Source organism: Rhinolophus sinicus, chromosome 14 (assembly GCF_057876585.1).
Source record: "Rhinolophus sinicus isolate RSI-liver-muscle chromosome 14, RSI-T2T, whole genome shotgun sequence".
Taxonomy (NCBI): domain Eukaryota; kingdom Metazoa; phylum Chordata; class Mammalia; order Chiroptera; family Rhinolophidae; genus Rhinolophus; species Rhinolophus sinicus.
The window spans coordinates 148,490,775-148,512,344 of NC_142514.1; the positions used below are offsets into that span (position 1 = coordinate 148,490,775).

General features: G+C 47.0%; 1 protein-coding gene across 5 annotated transcripts in view; it reads right to left on the minus strand.

Annotated features, from left to right (window-relative positions):
* Positions 1-21,570, minus strand: part of DKK3 (dickkopf Wnt signaling pathway inhibitor 3) — a 44,261-nt gene that overhangs the window by 15,779 nt on the left and 6,912 nt on the right. For all 5 annotated transcript variants that reach the window (XM_074335997.2, XM_019729295.3, XM_074335998.2 and 2 more), the window contains exon 4: positions 19,129-19,209. In XM_074335997.2, coding sequence (XP_074192098.2) covers positions 19,129-19,209 — 81 coding nt within the window. The remainder of the gene's footprint in view (positions 1-19,128; positions 19,210-21,570) is intronic.

The following is a 21,570-nucleotide window of genomic DNA, read 5'->3' on the forward strand; positions in this document are numbered from 1 at the left end:
TCTCCCTTTCCTCCTGCTCCCTCCCCCTACATAGGTAGCAGCCCCCAGACCTGGGCCCTCTGAGTCCCTTGCTCCACTGCCTCCTGGGGAGATTTTCAGGGCTGGAGGGGCGGGGTGTTCCCTCCTCCAGTGATCCTGTCTGGCTGCGAGGCCACAGAGACAGCCAGGCCCACACTCACAGAACTTCCCAACACTTTCTTACAGTCTAAGTGATGTTTCCTTTGGCAAACTCACAGGACATTTCATTCCAAAGGAAACTTCTTCACAGGCCTCCCCAACCACAGGAGTGCTGTCTCCCCGCCCGGATTAGAAGCAGTGGAGGGAGCCTGCTCTACCTTCTTCCCCCAACAATGCTGCCGGGGCTTTGGGTCTGCATAGCCCCCACCCCCTATTCCAAAGGCACAGGTGGGGTAGAACCACTGGGCCTTGCCTGGGTCTGACTTAACCAAACACACCTATGACCCAGTTCTTGCTCCATCTGCAGAAGTTAGCTGCCCTTCCCCTCACCAGGAGTCTCATGGGCACTTAAGATCCAAAAGCACCAACAGTGCTAGGGCGCCTGGTCCTGCAGCACCCCCAGGTCTCCAGTAGGAGGAAAAACCCAGTCCTGACCCCTCAAGGTCTCCTTATTCAGGGTTGCATGAGACCCTTTACTTTTGGAATTTCACAGGAGCGTTGCGAGGTTTAGCAAATAAAGATACAGGATGCCCAGTAAAATTTGAATTTCAGATAAATAATATTTTAGTATCGTATGCCCCAAATATTGCGTGAGAAGACTTATACTAAAATGTATTTTAGTGTTATAAGGGCATCTGTGTTTTATCTGCCAACCTTATCAACAGAGGAAGATTCAACAGGTGTGTTTCTTGGAAGTGAGAGTGGGGTTGGCCTTTGTCAGGAGAAGGATGAGGAAGAGGGAGGGGCTGGTGACTGGAGAAGAGATGTGGCCTCGAAGACATCCATGACGATAAGCCAACGGGGACATCAGGGAGCCTGCTCTTGACCTTGGGCCCTTGGCTAGGAGCAGAAGACCACCTGGAGTCTGGACTGTCCGTCAGGGGCACTGTGTGCAGGTGCAGCTTCTGGACTTGGAGAAAAGGCCTCTGGATTCCGTGTGACGATAGTGACTATAACAATGAATCTATCTGTCATAACAGCCAACGCTTATGTCATGTTTCCTACCGGCATATGCCAGAGTTTCCTACATCCTAAGCATCGATTCATGTAATCCTCAGAACAATCCATTGAGAGAGGTACTATTATTCCTTTCTATTTACAGATGGGGAAACAGGCACAGAAAGCTTAAGTAACTTGCCCGAAGTCACACAGCTAGTGAGCAGCAGGGCTGGGAGGTGAGCCCAGACGTGCGGGATCCTATGTTAGGTCAGAGAGCAAGTGGGGCCAGGATCCAGAGCCTGCCCAGGCTGAGAGTCCTGCGGGGCTTTGCCCTGCCCTCTGCCCATGAGCATTTCCCCGTGGGGTAAAATGAGCAGCAACAGAAGTGGGGGCAGAATCCCCATAATGAGAAAGGTACAAATCATGCAAGTGAGAGTGCCCAGCTGCTTCCTCAGATGCTCAGTCGTCTTCTCATTTGCTGGGGGAGGAGGGACGGGGGAGAAGTGCAGCCCACCCTTCCCAGAGCTCTCCATCCACAAGGGCCCCACTGCCCCCCACGTCAGGGAAGCGGAGGCTGGGCTGGGCCTCTTTAGGAGAAGTCTTCTCAGTGTTGCTACAACCCCGACAGTGCTTATACTCCCTGGACACAGGACAGCCTGCACCTACATCGGTCTGAAGGCCCACGTGGGAGCTGGGAGAAACGCTTCCAGTAATGGGCCGAGAGCCAGATTCTTGCCCGGTTCCCAGGAACTGAATCCGGACCGGATCCCAGGAGAAGATGCTGAGTGTCCGAAATAAAGTGGCCGTCACTCCTTTCCAACCCCATGCTGCCCAGCTCCTGTTCAGGCCTGGAAATTGGGAGTGGGGCTGCCTCTCAGGCAGGGGAGGACCCGCTGCCCACACCTCCTCCTGCTGAGGTCACACCTCATGCTCGGCACAGTTGTGGTGGCAAAGACGCAGGTCTCCAGTCTCCAGCCTCTCTTCCTCTCCACCAGCCTCCTCTATGCAGCCCAAATTATCTTCCTAAAACACACACCTAATGACGCATGTCCCTAACCTCAATTGTCCTGAATCTGCTCCAGCAGAGGGGCCCCGGAGAAGCCTGAGGTTGGACTAATTCAATAAACCCCTAACGGAAGAAGACAGGCTTACTTCCAAGCCCGGGAAACGGTCAGACTGCATTTGTGACACTGGCATAATAAAATAATATGCCATCGGGAGATTGAGTGAAAAAACCACAAAACAAACAGGTGTATCCCCCAGTGACCTGGGGGGGGGGGGGGCGCGCTGAGGTTCCGTCACTGGGGAGCTCTCTTCTCAGCTGCCGTATCAACAGTATCGACCTCCCGTGGCTTGAATTCTCACTCGGCAACCTCCAGACAACAAACCTGGCTCCCCAAGACCCTGAAGGCAGATAGGGGGTGTCCTGGAGAGGGTCCCAACCTTTCTGCCACTGTAAAGAGATGCTTCTCACTCTGAAAATTAGTAACCTGGCTTTTTAGTTTATGCATCTGTGAGGTCTGAATTTTGTTAGCAAGAGGGTCAAGAATGCCCCCTCTCTGGGTGTACAGGGCTCAAGGGTTTTGGGTTCTAGCACATTGACCAGGGCTGTGAGTCACCACAAGACCTTCACCCTGAGGACATACGACCTTGCCACTCACATTATCTTTCCATCTTCCCTGACAATCATGGCCTAGAATCCAAACTCAGCATAGCACATGGAGCCCTTCACGGTCAGTCCCCAACCTGCTTTCCCGTCGGATTTCCTGACCCACCCCAATACCCAGTCTTGGTCCCTGCTTCCAGAACGCCCTCACTGACTCATCTTTAAGGAGAAGCACAAATATGTCCTCCTCAGTGAAGCCCTCCCTTCCTCTCCCCACTGGGCAGCTGGCACCTGTCTCCTTGGTGCCCCTCTGCCCCCAGCCCTCAGTATCCTCCCCAGTAAAAAGTGGCTGAAGACAGGAATACATTTGGGCTCAAAGGACCAAGAGGTGATTTTAAGACTGACACTGGGAAAGCCAAGATTCAGGTTGGGGGTAGTTTTTCTCTCAGCCATCTCGAGCGGTCATTTAGAGCAAGGCCAACTCCACATCCCTCTTCTGGGTGACCTCATAGCTTAGTGGCTGATTTCATGAACTCGTTCAGCTCCACTTTGACCCTCTTAGCCTCGGCCCCTCGGCAGTCTCCTTGACCTTGGCTGCTGTCTAGGCCGAGCAGGCTTGATGCCATTCTCCTTGGCTGCACAACTCTGCTCACTGTTCAAGAGTCAGGCAGAGCTAGCATTCCTATAAATTAATTTATAACGTATAAATCCTTGTTGATGTCGAGTCTCTGGGGTCACCTGCTGGAGGTGCCCCTGTGGTCCTGGTTGGTCTCTGAGGAAGAGCCCCCCCCCCCCAATACCGGCCTCGACCCCATGGTGCTGGAAGAGAGGCCCATGGTGAGGGTCTTTATGCTTTCTCTCCTTCAAAATAAATGTTCTGGGCAATGAATGGTGGGCATCAGAGGCTACATCTGCGGAGTGACCACAGTCCCTCCCAGGGTTGTGCTATGTCTTGAGGAGCCAAGAGCGAGCCTGAACTATGACAGGTCAGGGGCCTGGAAGGAGCTACAGGAGGAGATTGTTTGGGCATTGTGACTGTCCCTCCTGGCGGGGAGAAGATGGGTCTTCTGAGGGACAGAAAGATCTAGGGTATCCCTGGTTAGTCTCCTAGGAGGCTGCTCCAGGAAACCATCACAGCGATGCCTATGGGAAGGCAGATCTTTGCTCATTGCTCACAAGCTTTTTGTCACTGGTCCAAAGGGCTGTATCTGCTTTACCCTTTCTGGCCTCACATCCACAAACTCAGGCAAATCTCCTCCACCTTCCTCTTCCTCCTCTTCTAGCCTGGGGATGAAAGAGCGGTCTGCATTCTGCATCCCATTGCATCTAGTCTGGCATCCAGTCTGAGCAACCCTCAGCGCTGGCATTTGCCTCAGACAAATAGCGTTCAGCCTTGGATGACAGCGGAGCCATCGCCAAGGCAGCGGTGTCCCGAGTCTCTACACTTCCCTGGCTAAGGGAGAGCACTGCCTGAGCCTCAGGTCACAGGCCAGGATGAAGCTCGCATGTTACCATGGCACGTGGGGTCCAGTCAGGGCCTTAGGAGGTAGCCATAGCTTTGCATCTCCACCCTCAGGAATCTCCTTACATGGGCCCTAATGAAATCACCTCACTTCAATGCACTTACGTGGATTAAACTGATTCACATTCATGTCATTTACGTGCACCCATCACGCCTGGTATTGCTCACATGATTGGCTAGGTGATTCCTTCATTCATTCAAGGGAAAAAATAATGCAGGAGATGAAGGGTAGGAATAGGGTAGGTTTCAGGGTTAGGGTACAAGTGTCTGTTTATGATTTTCAGTAATTACAAAAACCTCTGTCGTTCCGAGAGTGTTCTTACTGGTTAGTCACATTTGGTTATATATTCAGGACCCTCCCTCCATCACTGGGGATGGATGGAGTTTCCCCATATTTACTCAGTTGGTTTCTTGTTTACTCTGAGTCATAGGAGTCAGTGAGCTGACTTGGCCTATCCCAAACCCGTCCAACTGCTTTTCCTTTGCCTTAGAAAGAAAAAGCAATGCAGTATCATGTTCCTACATACTCTCAGAACTTAGAGATGATGCCTGCACAGGATCTAGTTTCTCAGAGTCTGGTACTCTGCGACGCAGTCCCCAGGCACGCGTATGTCCTGGCGAGAACTGGGGTGATAAGGACCAGATAGATCATCTTCTTTCCTCCGTCCATCCCCGAGTCTCGGGGCGGGGCTCTTCCTCCTCAGGAGAGTGGGTGATGTCGTCTCTGAGCAGGGACAGGCTCCAGGGGTGTGGCATGTCATCCCTCCTGACAACGCAGAGACCTCCAACTGAGTCCTCTGTGTCCTCAAGCTGGGCCCTTGGTGAAATAGGCCTCAGAGGGAGAAGGCAGTTGGGAACCACCTCCAGAGGCAGGTTCATGTTGCCAGATGCAGCCAAGGCCTCAGGAACTCCCTGAGGGAGACCAACCTCTGCTGGAGTCCGGAGCAGCAGGAGTCTAAGGCTTCCCACCCGGCCACACAGGTGGCAGACGGCAGATCTGGGACCACCTGTGCACTCCCACATTTGAGAGGGCCCCAGCCCCAGCACTGTCAAGAGCTCCCACAATGCTGGTGATCAGAATTTGCTCAAGTGTCAGTTTGCTACAAATGCGTCTTCCCATCCTTAGGATTCTAACCACCTGAATGGAGGCGGACATCCCCGGGGAAACTGGGAATCGAGTCTCCTATACAACGGGGGGCAGGGTATTCCACTCCGGGGAATGCAATGGACGGATCCCCTTTAACAACCTCCGTCTGCCTGAGAGGCCCTGTCTACACCTGAATGATCAAGAGGCCCCCATGTGGGCACTGACCACTGGCCTTCTTTTAAAACAGGAGTCTTAACCCTTTTTGTGCCATGGACTCCCGTGGCAGCTAAATGAAGCCCCTAGGCCCCTGTTCAGAATAATGCGTTTAGATGAATAAAGAAAAACACAAGAATACCAAGAAAAATGATTGCACTGGAATAGAGTTAGAAAATATTTTGAGATCAGTGTTTTATGGGCTTCTTTACCCATACTCTGAATAGTAAGATTTACTGGCAGTCTGACAATGATCTTAATTCTAAGTAGTGGAACATAAGTGCTATTTAAAGACATCAGCAACAACAGTAAAAGAATATGAAAATATCTGTGATTGCTCTTATAACAAAGGTACTGCTCGTAATACTGTGGTTTGTTGCCCATATTGAAGATGGGAGGAAGAGCTGCTTTAAGTTAACAGTTAGTAAAAAGGGTGCATTTCTATCCAGGTAAAGAAGGTGACTTGAATGCATAGCCAAGGTTAAGAATCACTGCTTTAGTGCATCCAATCTATGGCACTTTTAAAAATACATCTCAAAGAATTCCTTTTTAAAAAATGTGAAAAGAAGAATATTTAAAGCAAAACAAACAAAGTTGTTTTCCATTTTGCATAAAAAAGTCACTTTCCCAGCCCATTGCCAAGCTGCTGGGTTGGGGAACTAGCCTGGCGTTCACCCTGGGCCTCAAATGAGCTCCCAAACCCCTCATTCCTGGCCTTTTTCCTGCTCTCAGCAATCATTCTTTCTGTCCCCAGCAGCACTGCCCACAAAGTCCTAACACAGTGAGGACTAAAAAAGGGGCTTGTGGAATTGTTAAACCTTTCAAGTTGAACCATTTATGTTAATGATCCTGGAAAAAGCTTTAATATGTTTCAGGCGTGGAAAAACATGACTTGGCCTCATTTTGCTCACAAGCAGCCACGTCTTATTTGCTTCACCTTGGTGGGATGGCAGGGAACATGGAAAGCTTCAGCTGTGTGTAGTGGTATACTGAAGGTGGTCTGGGCATAGCCAGACACCCTGGAGCCACCCATCATCAAGGTGATCCCAATACCGCCCATTGAGGCACTAGCACCGAGGAAGCCACCCACACCACCTGGTATCTCCAGCTCCCCAAGCCAAGACCCAGACCACAGGCTATAGAGAGGACCCACTCCCCCATGGTGAGCTCCCCAAGTCCTCCTTACTGGGCAAGCCTGTGTAAGTCATTTAACATTACTGGGCCTCAGTTTCCTCATCTGTAAAATGGGAATGATAAAACCCAACCAATGAGGTTGCCAGATTAAGGGTAATAAGTGGTATGGTGTCCACATACCATGGCATGTACCAGTCATTCAATGACTATTAGTGACTTTCCCACCTGGCCCTTTTGTAAGGTAGTGTTACACAGTAGGAATAGGCTTTGGAGTCAGACTTATTTCCAAATTCCAACTCTGCCACGTACTAACTGTATGACCTTGGCAAGTCACTCTGTGTTTCCTTTTCTTTAAAGCAAGACAAGTAAGGCCTATTTTAGGTGGGTGTGGTAAGATTAAGGAAAAGAGCATACATGACATGGTCACACATTATCTGGCACATAGTAGGTGCTCAATGAATATTAGTTCTCTTTCCTTTTTCTCAGCCTCCAAACCCTAGCAAAGCTTTTAGGCGGAGGGGACAAGCTTTGAGTGTGAGTATGGGCCTTTGATTTGGCCTTTCTGCTACAGGGTGTGTGTTCTCTCTGGGGAAGGAAGGCCCGGTAGACATCACTGGGAAAAGCAGGATCCCGGAAGCATGAAAAAAGCAAGAGTGTGCTGGGTGGGAAACTTGTACATGTGGGGCTGAGCCTAAGTTCTGCTGCTTCCAGGGCTTGAGAAGGATGGAGTCTGCTGGCCTCTGCCCACCTTGAGCCAGCGAAGGACCCAACGGCCTGGGGCACAGGCCTTCCTCCATCTTCCAGCCAGGATGTCTTCCATCCTGACCACTACTCATGAGGCACTGGGCTCTTTGCCTTTTGTACCTGCTTCCTCTTCAGGGAGGCCCTGAATTATGAGGCTCTGGAAAATTCAGGCTATTTCCCGTGGCTGTATTTTCCACATCACATCACTGAAATGCTCCAGTGGCCAACTTTTTCAGATATGGACACATGCTACCCACTTAACACACTCCTCTTCAGTGATTTAGATCCCTCTTCAGTGGCAGGAGGTCTCGTACTCGATCACTGGCGAGAGCAAATGAAAGTGGGTGAGAGACTCCCCAGTTTCCTAATCACCCTCTTCTTATGTCCTCTTCCAGAGACCCCAAAACTCTGCCATCCCTCGGAGGGAAAGATCCCTGTGTTTATTGGTTTTTCATTTTGGGCATTTGGGCCCAAGGGTGTTTAATGACTTGATATAAATGACAGAAACGTAACCAGATGGTTGAAGGCTCATGATAACCTCTTCAAAACCACCCAGAATTATGACTGTACATTTCCATGACTTTTTCTATCAGAAATAAATATTTTTATTGCAAAGGCCAAAATTTATATCTGGGTTCATATTCAATTCAGTTCTGCCATTCAACCATCTACCATGACTTTAACTTCTCTAAACGCCAGTGTCCTCATCTATAAAATATTTGCTTCTCAGTACTATAAGGCTTAGAAAATAAAACATGTGAAAACACCTGGTATACAGCCCAACAAACGGTAGGTGTTCAGTGATGTAAATGAACGAATGAATGCAAGGAAAACACAGAGAAAATCATTTTTCAAGCAAATAAAACTCATCTTCATACTTACAGCTCTTTGCTGACTCTTATCCTCAAAGATTTCTGCTTCTGTTTAGACTTCCCAATTTACTCCTTGGTCATACATAAATTTGTCCATAAATTTGTCCATTCAGCTACTAAGTGTCTACCCTGTGTCGATACAGAGACCAACACAACAAAGTCCCTGCCATCTCAGGGCTCACAGTCTTCTAGACACTTCTCCTGGCCACCACTTTATGAACTTCTGGTTTTGCATCCTGGGCCTGAGAAGACCCCTCCCCACTGGTCTTCACCATCTTTCTCAGCATTAGGCAGAACATCTTCCCTGTTACTAATTGTATGAAATGTCACAAAAATGGTGGCACCTAGACTCTGCTTCCTCAACAGGGAACTCCAGGTCCAAAGTGTATTGAAATTAACTGGACATGAGGTCCCAACACTAATAGCTGCATGATTTGGGGAAAATTATGTGCCCCCCCCCATCTGTTTTCTTATCTGTAAAATGAGAGGTTTGGGGTGGAGCAGGGATAAGAAATGGATCTCAAATATAATGCTCTTCCAATTGATTACCAGTGCCTGCTTGAGGTGCTGTGTTGTCTCAAGTTCTGAGGTTCTACCTGGGCTCATTAAGAAAGAACTGCAATTGATTAATGATGTCTGCCATAGGCACAGCGGTGGGGGGATAGCATTGTGAGTGCCACATGTTTTCATCCCTGGTCTACAGGCGCTCTAAGGACCCTGTGAATTCTGCCATTTATAATTCTATGACTCAGTGAAATACTGCTTTACTTTATCTATGGGAGGAGGCCTGTCTTCACACACACGGCTTTTTCATGGTTGGTCTAGCAGCATAGCCACCATCACCTGAGAAACTTTCTCAGTTACCGTGTTTCAAGCTACAGCAACTTTACAACAAAATGAACATATTTACTGATTTATCACATTCATATTCAGTAAATTACTATTGCCTGCTCTCAAGGGTCCAGGAAATTAGGTCAGAAAGGAGAATTTATATTTATTGAGCATCGATTAAGTGCGAGGTACTTTCCATACACTGCTACCTCTAAAAGACTTGCTTTGGGGAAGTCACTACATTGTCCTTTCATAGAGCAGGAACCAGGGCTCAGAGCACTGAGAGAAGATGCCCAAGGAGCGGGGATCCTAAACTATGGCATTTTGGACTCTGAATCCCACTGCACTGTGCTCCCTAAAACTTACTCAGATGTCTTGTTTATTCTTCCTCTTCCAGGAGGTATAGGTGAAAAATGAAATTGACGGCAGGTCTAGACAGAATGATGAGATCTGGGCAAACACATAGATGACTCAATCCCCATCCATCATTTTTCCTACAGTCTGCTGGGGATGGCACCAAGAGTAGAAGTTCCTTCCTGATTTAGGAGATCAGCTCAGCTCACCAGATTTGGGGCATGACTGTAAATTCCCTGAGAGTATTAAACACATCCCTCTCGATCCTCAACCCCCATCCTGATCTAGTTCCCTTCCACTGACTCTGGCTTTGACCCCAGAAGAGGAGAAGGATGAAGGCCTCTCCTGGCACTGTCTTCTGGCCCTCCCCACTGGCAGCCGTCCCTACCACTGGTGGGAATTAAAAACCCACTGCTACCACCACAAAACCCTCTTTCTGGGGCCAGAGTTTCCACCTGAGCTCCCTAGGGTCTGCAAAGCACTGACAGGGAAGTGGGGTGCTCCTGGAGCCTGTGGGATTCCTCTAGGAGACCATGGTGGGGGATCTCATAAAGTAGGGGGCAGGGGGGCATAGATTCCTAATGGTGAAAAAAGACTTTTTTGGATCCTAAAGATGAATCTCCAAGATGCAGCTTGAGCCTGTGTACCCCCAGCCTAGGGCAGTTTTCAGCACGTTGGTTGGAGGCTAGGGTATCGGTGAGAACCTCTGGTTAGTGCACAGGCAACTGCTGGGACAGGCTGAGAAGGCCCTGCTTGGACCAAAGGTGGCACAGCCTGGGGATTTTTCTACCGCCCTCCAGCTCATGTTTGGGACCTTGAGTCCCTAGTTCCTACAGTCATGGAAACTAAGAGGTAAAAAAATGTCCCAACTCATGCTCCACTGGTGGGAATGTACAATGGTGCAGCCACTGTGGAAAACAGTATGGCAGTTTCTCAAAAAATTAAAAATAGAATTATGATATGATCCAGCAATTCCATTTCTAGGTATACACCCCAAAGAATTGAAATCAGGGACTCAAAGAGATAGTTGTATGTGCATATTCATAGCAGTATTATTCACAGTAGCCAAGAGGTGGAAACAACCCAATTGTCCATCGATGGACGGATGGAAACAAAATGTGGTATATACACACATACAATGGAATATTGTTCAGCCTTAAAAAGGAAGGAAATTCTGACACATGCTACAACACGGATCAACCTCGGAGATTATGCAAAGTAAAAGAAGCCAGTCACAAAGAGACAAATACTGTATGATTGCATTTATATGAGGCACCTAGGATAGTCAAATTCATAGAGACAGAAAGTAGAAAGGTGGTTGCCAAGGGCAGATGGGAGAGGCAGTAGGGATTTACTATTTAATGGGTGTAGTGTTTTAGTTCTGCAAAATGAAAAGAGATTGGTTGTGAATGTACTTACTACTGAACTATATGCTTAAAAATGGTTGAGGTGGTAAATTTTATGTTATATATATTGAACCACAATTTTTAAAAAGTTCCATTAAGAACACGGGTTTTGGAAGTTTTGGAATCGATAAGATGTAAATGATTTGTTTGGTTTTTGTCTTTTAGTATAGGCTCTGCCACCTAGCTCTGTTGTATAACTTCTCTGAGCCTCAGTTATTTCACCTACAAAATGGGTCAATAGGGTATCTGCTTTGTATAGTTGTCATGCGGATTATGTGAGAGGAAGCTGGTCAGATCCCAAGCACAGTGCCTGGCACACAACAAGGGCCCCATAAATGGCAGTTCTTACCTTCATCATCATCTATTATTACTATTGTCATTAGGTCATTCACTATTATTGAGCACTCAGTCACATCACAGCACTGACTGGTTGGTCTGAATTGTTCCCAGGATTAACCCTCAACATGAGAAAGAGGCAGGTTTGGACAGGGGTTGGTTAATCTGGTCACTTTCTGAGTCACAGTGACCAAATGAGGGAATATTGTGGTCTTTATGTTATTTTAAAAACCACACAAAATGGACTGGCGAGCTTTGTGCATGTTTCAGAACAATGCCAAAGATCAAGGAAGGTCAGGGCCACGTATCTTACAGGCAGGACGCAAAGGCCTCCATGGTGGATGTTTTCCAGGCTGGTCTGGAAGGATCCGCAGGTCCTGATAGCAGTGGACAGACACAGCGCTGCACAGGGGAGCGCTTCAGCCCCAGGCTACTGAGAAACCACAGAAATTGGCTCGTTCTGCAGCCATCAGCCTAATGAGATTTCAAGTTCAATCACTATCACTTATGTGGCCTCCCTATTGGCACCAAGCAAAAGCAGAGTGTTCCATTTCTAACTAAAAGTTTCCAGATTCCGAGCCCCGAAGCCAGGCTTTTTGCAGGGCATAAAGGACTTGAACTTCAGCAGAATTCAGCAAATCCCTGTCCCACCAATGTCTCTGCCATCCAAACCACGTCTTCCTGACTCTGCTCTGGGGACTGTGCGTAGCCTCAATACACTATGAAACAGTATAGGGCACATTAAAGCATTTCAGATGCAGGATATGTTCCTAACGCAGCATGTATTTCTAACTCCTTAGCTGAGCTCTCAAAGCCCTTCCTGATCTGATTCCTGCCTCTCCCCAGCTTCATCTGCTGTCCCTCAAGTACATCACCCCCTACTCCCCAACTCTGGTATTCTAAACTACGTAGTGTTCCTCAAACATGTTCTTATTTTCGCATGCCTCCTTGACTTTGAACAAAGAAGACTTCTGCAAAGAATACCTTTCCTCCCCACAACTGAGAATTCCTAGACATCATTTAAACTACAGCTCAAGGGCCACCTCTTCCAGGAAGCCTGCCAAGAAATGTGAAGGGTCTGAGACTTTACTTGCAAGGTGACAAGTGAGCCTTCCACGGCTTCATGGATGCCAGCAGAAGACATGAGACTCCTGGATCACAGACAAAGGATGTTACTGCTGACAGCACAGAAGCAGCAAGAGCTTCATGTGTGTGACAGTCCCCTTCCCCCCTAGTCTCATGCAACAATGTGGAGGGGCCCAGGTGGATGCTGTGCATGCAGTGAGTGTGCCTCACAGACAAGGAATGTCTAGCCGACAGAACTCACAGCATTTATAATGGACTGCATGCACACCTGCCCTCTGGCAAGGAGGGAGAGCAATCTCTGTCCTCCAAGGCTGCTTGCTATACAAACATGCTTGAAAAGATAGTCTGGAATAGGGCAATTAGTGCCTCTTTTTAAAAAATGAGCAGAAACGCCAGAGACCATGAAGAATTACCTCCCGACAATCTTCCTGGCTACCTGAGCTGGTGCCCATACAGTGCTCCTACCACGCCCTGTACAACCTCTGCTTAGGAAATATGAATCCACATTGTAGTGACCTATTTAATTTTTTTTTGGTCCTCTACTAGCCTGGGTGCTCTCTGACATTAGTGACTATCTTTTACATTTATCTACCAAACAGTCAGTGCTCAATGAATGTGCAAATAAATGACTGAGTTGAATAATTAATACTAGGAATTTTGATAGCCATGGTTTGGGGGGAATCAAATAATAAGAGCAAGTGGCTGACACTTACCGACGGCTTACTCTCGTGTTCTAGGCATTGGGCAGTGTTTTTTTTAACGAGGATTATTTTGCTTTATCCTCATGACAACACCATCTGGAAGGGGCTTTTATTAGCCCCAATGTACCTATGGGGAAGCTAAGGCTTAGAGCAGTTGAGGAATTTAATCAAATTCACCCAGCTCATAAGCAATAGAAGTGCAGTTTGAACTCAGTCTGCCTGTGCTTGAGCCCTCAGCCACTGGACTGAAGTGCTTCTCCTACCAGGAGGCGTGTGTTTGGGGTGTTTGTGGAGGTCAGGGAAGAAGGAAGGAAACACCGTGCCTGTTTTTTTGTGTTTACAAGGGTGGAGGCAGAGGCCTGCGTGTCACCATCACCTACTCCTTGGTGTGAGGTGGCCCATCTGCTACCTCCTGTGGACACGGAACATTCAGCTCCCACTGGAACTTCACACCTCCCTAATCTGGTCTTGAGAACCACCAGGAATACAACACTGACCTTTCTCCCTGAAAAAGGGAAGAAGGGATGAGATCAATCTGTGGAGCACTCTGTGTTTGCTACCAACTTACAATTCTCAAACAGCCATTGCCCTGGACCTTACTAACAATCAAAGAAACATAAACGTAAATGATCACCCACCGGAATACCCACTACAGGGAAGGGCTGGTGACATACAGTCTCAGAAATTGCTGCTAAGAGTAAAATTAGTACAACTTTTCTGGAGGAAAATTTGGTAGCAACTCTCAGAATTTTAGATATGCACACCCTTAGACTTAGCAACTTAATTTCCAGTATTTATACAATACAAATACTTGCAAAGTCGTTCAAAACTATAGATAGATGTTCGCAGCAAAATTGTTTGTAAGCTCTCTTTAAAACATTCAAAAATATAGAAATCGATAAAAGTAGCTGCAAATTTCAATTCCTGCAGAGATACCTACTATTAATGATTCAGTGTATATTTTGCCAAGCTTTTTTATGCATCCTTTTCTCTCAAAATGAGATATTTTTATGTACTATATATATAAGGTATATTTGTATATATGTTGCTCTGCAGGTGCTTTTTTCCCCTTAACATTTTATTGAAGACATCCTTTTATACCAACCTATAGGAAACTCACTAACTTCACAATATTTTGATTTTGGATGTAGAATCATGTATATTTAAGAATTCCTTCTTGAAGGATATTAGGTGAAGAAAAGTACAATTTAATATAGCCAGGTTATAGCTCAAAAAGAAATGCCTACTCCTTAAAAATCGCTCACCCACATGAACTTTCTTTACTTGAGGATTAGTTAATAATTTCTCAGAATGATCCAGAGCGCTTCAATTTTCCCTGTAAGTTTTCCCTACTGGATTAAGCCATGAGGGCCTTATACTGCGCCAGAAATCACACACTCAACTCAAAATATAAATCTAGAAACACAAATGTACCTAAGTGTCCAGTTATCGGACTGTGGAAATGTACATTCACACAAGACTATGGCATTACTCTTAGAACCCCAAGTCTGATGTTTTCTGTAGAAACCAGTAGGCATCTGCCAACCTGAGGCCCAGCCTGGAACTTGTCAGCTCCTGACCACCACCTATTCTTCTTGTCGTCTATTATGGCCCATCCTTCCCTCTGTTTCTATTCCCAACACCCTGACTTACAAGGATAAGAACAGCAAGCAGGTGAGTCAACCTTGCGGCTAGGAACACAGAGCATCGCCTGACTTAGAGAGGGAAGCAGGGCTCTGGAGAACTCAGCCCAAGGCTGAACACCATCAAGGAAAAAAGGCCTGTGGGGCCCTTGAACATATGCTCAGCTCCCAGGCATTCATTCTTTTGGCAGTAGGTTGCTGGGAACCAGGGGAGAAGCCAATTAGAACCCAGTTTTAATTACTTTTCAATACAGTGAGCCTTACACAAAGAGCTTTTAGAAACCTTGCAGTTATTAGATCCTCACCCCATTTTGTGAACCGGAGATTACTACCCCATTTGATACAGAAAGAAATCATAGAGGATAAAGCTTGTCAGGGTCAGGGCAGGGTTTGACCCCAGGCTGGCTTCCCACTTGGTTCAGACTTCCGTATTCTGCCTCCAGACTGAGAGAATGACAGACAGGGAAGGGCTGCATTTCCTGGGACTTGGCCACTTCCGCCTCCCTCCATCCAGTAGGACTCTGCAGGAGGGAGGGACTTTGGTAACTGACTGAGTTTCTGTAACAGGCCCAAGCCCTCCCCTAGTGCACTTCTGTTAAAATAAACCCCCAAGGCCATGTCAGCATGGTGCCCTCTGCAATTCCATTAAGTTGATAAGGACAACTCCAGCTCAGAAATCAGGGCATAGGGAGCAAACAAAGCCGGTACCCCACCTGTGTTCATTCTGTGATGAATGAACACCTTGGGGCAAGGAAGAACCTGCGGCCTCAGGAGAAGGCAGTCATCCGACACCCTTGCTCCTCCCACACGCTGGCTGGGTCCCCCTGGGCTTTGCAGTGACAGGACGCTTTCAGTTCAATGGGAAACCAACAAAGGAGTCCTGAGAGGTGCAGCCCCAGTTTCCCTTCCCACTTCTCCCAGTCTTCAACACAAGTGACAAGCATCCTCACAACAGAGACAGCATTGGGTTCACACTTGTAGAGAATTCCATTGTCACTGTCCACAGTCCACTGGGTCAGGTCAAAAAGGCGCTGTCAGCCCTGGTCATTCCTGGGACAAGGAAGTCACTCCAATTGCTAATATCTGGATGATATGGGGAGTAAAATTTGTCTACTCGGGGCCTCAGAAGTTTTGACCAAGATCTGGGTGTTGGTTGTAATGTAATTGAACCTATAAGTTCAAACAAGGTACATTCCACTGGAAAAACAAATGGACCTACTCTTTTAGATCACATTCTCCTGTGAAAACAGAAAAGACAACAAAGGCAGGATGTGCTGAGCTAGGTAGCCGTGAGCTGTATTTGAATTAGAGGACATGTCCCTTCAAAATGGTGTCTTGGCTAATTGGGCCAGATTCTTCATATTTGGGGACACAAAGCTATAAATAAAAGCTGCCCACTGATGCATAATGGCTTGTCTGCTCTCTAGCGTCCAACACACCACTTTCCTCTGAACCTGACCCTGCACAAAAGTAGCACCACATCAGTCAGCCACCCATTGGCCCGTGAAGGGAGACAGGCCGGGGGCTCTGCACAAAAGCTTCACAGAAAGACGTCAGACCCTATCAGCAGCGCCGGTGCACTCAGGTGAAATAACAAGCCGCAATGTCCTTTTCCCCTTTCGCATTTGAATGTAAAAACAGACCAAAACCTTGCACACAGTGCTAAGTTTTCTAGACAGGCGTATAGTGTTACTGTCTGTAATTTTCCATGGGCCTCCTCGGGTTACCATACATATTAATACACATACGGGCATTTGAAGAAAGGAAAATAGGGGGGGAGTGCTTGGTGATTATTTTTAATTGAATTCATCTGGGAATTTTAAATCCTGAAAATCTGGCCCCTGTTTACAGTAATTTGAAAGTTTGAACAGTATATGATTTTGTCCTTTTGAATGGCAAATCTCCCTTTTCCATGTAAGAGAAAGTTTCTGCAGCACGTCATGCATTTCAGAGCCAACTGTAAAAATCATTCCATTATAAAACTATAGAATGGGATAGTTGTGATAATGTTCAACCGTTCACGTTCCTTCGAAGGCAATCTAGCCTTTATAGCTTGCGACTCAGAAAAAGGAGCTCCACATCTCTGTAAAGATGACCCTTGAGCCACCCTTCAATTAAGTTAGGTCCATGGGGACCCAGGAACCAAAGAGCAGTCGCATGGAAGAATTCTGTGGGCATCTGAAACTAGATCTTGCTTCTCTGACTCTTGGCAAACCACTCTGACAATGGTCTGGTACACAGACCATCATTTCTGAACATGACATCGTTTTCACAGGTGGCTTGAAAGGTCTCCAGTCTGTTCTCTAAAGACCCGGGGGATTCTCCAAACACCGGCAAGTCAAGCATCAGATGCCCCCGGTCTCCCTTCTAGCCAGTCAAATTGGAATTTATTCTCATAGACAAACCGAGTGAGTTAATAGCTTGAGCAGGAATCAAGAAAAACTTGGTGAGTCTCTACCTTCTGGGTTTCTTGGATCTCTCTCTTCATCCACCTCCTGTATTCTCAGGAACATGTATACAGGGGTTCAAATCATGCACTGCACAAGGATGCCGCATGTGTATCCTGTATCACACGGTGATGGACCTGTGAGATTGCGTGGGCAGGTGTGGAGGTTCTGGGCCTCCCAGCGGAGCCTGAAGCACGGACACACACACGGCCATGCACACTCGGGAAAGCTGGCATGAACTCGCCGGCTGCAGCACACACGTGCAGGCAGCTTTGAGCTCTTGTCTCTCCCCCGCCCACCACTCTCAGAGCCTCAGTTCCCCCACTCTGGGGCTCAAAGCCTGACACAATCACCTCACTGGGGGTAGAGGACAGAGCACAGGATGTGAATGTTGCAGGTCATGTGTGCAGCGGGGCCTCCAGCAGGTTCAGTTGTGCTCTCTGGGCACTGGGAGGCTCCCCAGAGCAAACCTCTATCAACGTGCAATCATACACTTTTTCATTTTTCTTAACTTGAGGACAACAGCTTTTCTTTCTAATTCACAGCCCTACGAGTTCTGTTTCCTCTGCTCTTCCCATTCCATGGCTTCTGCTCAGGCCCTGCTTTCCTTCCCTCATGGGGCCCCAAACAGAGACATAAATCTGGAATACCCGGAAGCTTTTCCTTCTCGCTACCAAGACTGTACCCTATGGCTATTTGTCTGGTTTTCGGTTTTGCTTCCCTCTTTCTCTTCCCACCTTCAGAAGCTAGCCTCTCTTCCCTCCTGATTTTAGTCAATCCGGTTTTTGTTTCAAAGGCTTCTGTACTTTCAGAGTTGGGAGAGATTTTGAGAATCATGGGGAAATGGAGGTGACCCACTTTGAAGTGACAAACTCATGCTTCCAGCCTCTGCCGTTAGGGCTCTTTCCATTTCACCACACGGTTTGCCCCCACTCACCCCCGGAGCCCTTGAATGGTAGACCAGCATCACAAAAGACCAAACAGAGCCCTCAGCCTTCAGCAAGTGTCTAAGCAATGTACCAACAACAAGCAAAAAGAACCGATTACGAACCATGTCAATATCACCTCCCTAACTATTATGGATACATTGGTTCTCTCTCTGAAATAAGGCTAAAAGAGAAGAGGAAAACTCCTTGATCCCCTTGGAAGGCCAGGGATGCATTTTGCACCTCAGAGGGGACAACCGTGTAATCAGGAGTTTCTATAAGGCACCTGGGAACAAGGAGGCTGGTCCTTGCATTCCCCACAGAGGAGGCACATTTTTACTGCCTACCGTGACGCGGGGCAGTCACCTGGTCCACTCCTCGTCGGACATCTGCTTCTAAAGCTAGCTACCTCTTTGAGAGGATAAAGTACAGTTGAGTCACCTCTGGTCTGGGAGTGTGGAGACCGGTGACCCTGATTGGGTCATCCCTGACCTGTGTCTAGGTCTTCTTTCTATAAAATGACATCTATTCCAACTTTAGGACTTTCTAATTCTATAAAAACCATCTTCCTCTGGACTAAGCAACAGATAACTGAGAAGCAGGCACAATCAATCACAGGAAGACAGAGTATGAAGCCTGGAATGAGAGGGTACCTTTTACCCCTTAGGTCACTGGGTTCCACTTAAGGTTTTTGCTCTCAAACTGCCTGACCAGGGCTGAAATTATACTAGGCATGGGCGAGTCCAGAGGCTTTAGGGCATTCCACAGTCAGATGCACCAGGTCCTGCGGCCAGGGTCCCCAATCAATGCACCTGGTCCTTCCTTGTTCCCCTTTCAAGGCTGAGATGGAGCCATGCAAATAACAACTGAATTGAATTCCTCTGTTATTTCTGATGCAAAGTGCGTGGAGGCAGAGCCTGTTACCACATAGCATCGGTCTGGTCAGAAATGGAAGAATCAGGGAATCTTGGCAGCAACGAGGCAGGAGAGGTGCCTGAGAGTCAGTCACCTCCTGCCCATGGTCTGAAGCCAGGGTCACCCTGGGCAGGGTGCTCAAAAGTGTGTGTGCCTTGGGGTGTGAGCGCAGGGGAGATGACAACTCACGTGGCTCCTTTTGTCTTCCTCTCCCACAGACGTGATCACTGTCTCTGAAAAGACCGTTTGTCCAGTCTGGTTGTTGGTGATCTAGAGAACAGGTACAGTGAATGTGAAATAGAAGGAATTCTGGGCAAATCCCACAAGTTTGTTTGTTCTATTTTCTGAAGCAGGGGTATCCAGTAAAGCAGAAAGACTGCCCACTCCCCCTTTTCTCTCTGAGTTCCACCAGCAGCCCTCAGATGAACAGCTTCTCCTCTGAGCAGCGATAATAGATATAACAGAGTCTGCCTCACAGGGATGCTATGTGCAGGCATGAGACAGTCTGTGTAAAGCACTCAGCACAGGGCCTGTCACCTAGCAAATATTCAGTGTTAGCTATTTTTATCGTCCTTCGGGCTCATCACTTGAAACTTAAGGTCAACTTTCTTTCAACTCCAGGTCTGGGTATCTAATTGAACATTTTTCATGAGAAGCAAGCAGGTTTTAGCTACAGCTGCCCCACTCCTGATTCTGGTGAACTGTTTTGTTTCATCAAGAAAGTGCTTAAGTACAAGGGGAGATTTGGCCCAATATCTCTAGCTGCTATCTCTGCCTCTGGTTCTGTCACCAGGAGCAGGCATCTTGGAGCTAAGCCTTAGAATCGTGACATGAAACCCTGGCCACTCCTGCCCCATCAAGACTCTGTACTAAAAGCCGTGTCTAAGGTTTGGGTTGATGATAAAGAACAGAAATGTTGCGGCCCAGGAGCTAGGAGATCTGTGATCTTTGAGCCCTGGCTCAGCTGCCAACAACCGTTTACTTCATAATGTGGAACAAGTCATTTCTCTTCTCTGATTCACAATTTTCTCATTTCTGGATGATCTTTAAAGTTCCTGGCAGCTCTAACTATCACAGGAACTTGCAGCCAGAACAAAGTGGAAACTCTTAGCCTACTTTTCAGTAGTGGATCAAATTCCATTTCTAAGGAGATAAAGATCATGTCTTCGTCAACATACTTTAAAATTTTTATCCAAATAATTCCTCTCCCCAGCAGAGACGATGTCTTCTCCCTCTGTGCCAGATTTTTACAAGATTAACCAATGTTATATATTTTTTTTAAATTCTACAGTCTTGTACATATTGGTTGCAGGACTTCTCAGTCTTTATTATATCAATAGCAATGTGCATTTTTGTATCTACAGGAGGACAAACACACACGATATTTTCCAAACATGAGGCTCTTCATGAAAGAGCTTCTCCTTCATGAAGCATTGCACAGGACAGGGCTCCACAGAACCCAGCTGAGAACCCCAACACCGGGCTGATAACACAACTGTACCATACTAACAATAGTAATAACAACTTGCTGTAGGATAGCACTTTATAGTTTACAATGAACTCTCATATACTTTAGGTTATTTGACCCTCACGATACTGTAATGTAGATGCTGATATCCCTACTTCAAAAATGTGGTCAGATGGGTGATGAAATGTAAACAATTTTTCAAAACCACACAGTTACTGGGAGGATTCACACTTACATGTTCTGACAGCCACAAGGAGCACCTTTAAGAAACAGCCGGATCTGTTGGCTCATCACTGTCACAAGGGATGACTTAATATTGGTTTTGACAAGAATAAAATAATCACTTTCGGAAACATTCTCCAGTCTTCAGATGAACAACGCTAAAGGATTCTGTTCAGCAGGCCACTCATTCATTTATCTGGGGGCGGGGTACCCTCTGAAGCGGGGCTCCTCAGTATGCAGTGGGAGAAGCGCCACACAAAGGCTACTTTATACTCAAGGCAATGGCCCATGAAAATTGACCCCTATATGCTCTATGGCACAGGAATGCTATTGTTTCAACAAGTCATTACCTGAGCACTCGAATAAAAGTTGGGCTCTTTTGTGAAAACTATTATGGCCTTACATAGTGTAGGAGTTGAGATGAGATCCGAGGTCAAGCTCCTGGACAGTCACAAAAGAATGTCAACTCTATAGCCTCTGTAAATGACCCTGAATGTCTGCACAGCAGACTCTCTTCAAGAGAACACAGCTTACATAGTTTGCCCTTAGGGTCCTCTCAAAATCACATTGGAGACATCTCAGCCTAGAGGCAGGCTAATGCTACATTCCTCTAAATTTGCAGTGTTTTCTTCTTCAAGTCAGATCTGGAACGAACCTGCTTGCTCCTCATGCCTAATCGTAGACACTTAGACATGGGGTCGGTTGGAAAAACTCCGCTATAGAATTTTGAATGGATAACCAGTGAAGTAATGAATAATGAATCTTGCTTTCCCTTCTGAAGACAAAGTGTATCACGTTTGAGTTCCTTCTAAGGAAACAGTGAAGCTGTACTTATCACAACATGGACTCCACAGCTATTTCACTCTACAGAAACATACATAAAAACCTACGAGATAAGTTCCTCAAGTTCACTACTAGGAAAGCATCTCTGTAGACCATTG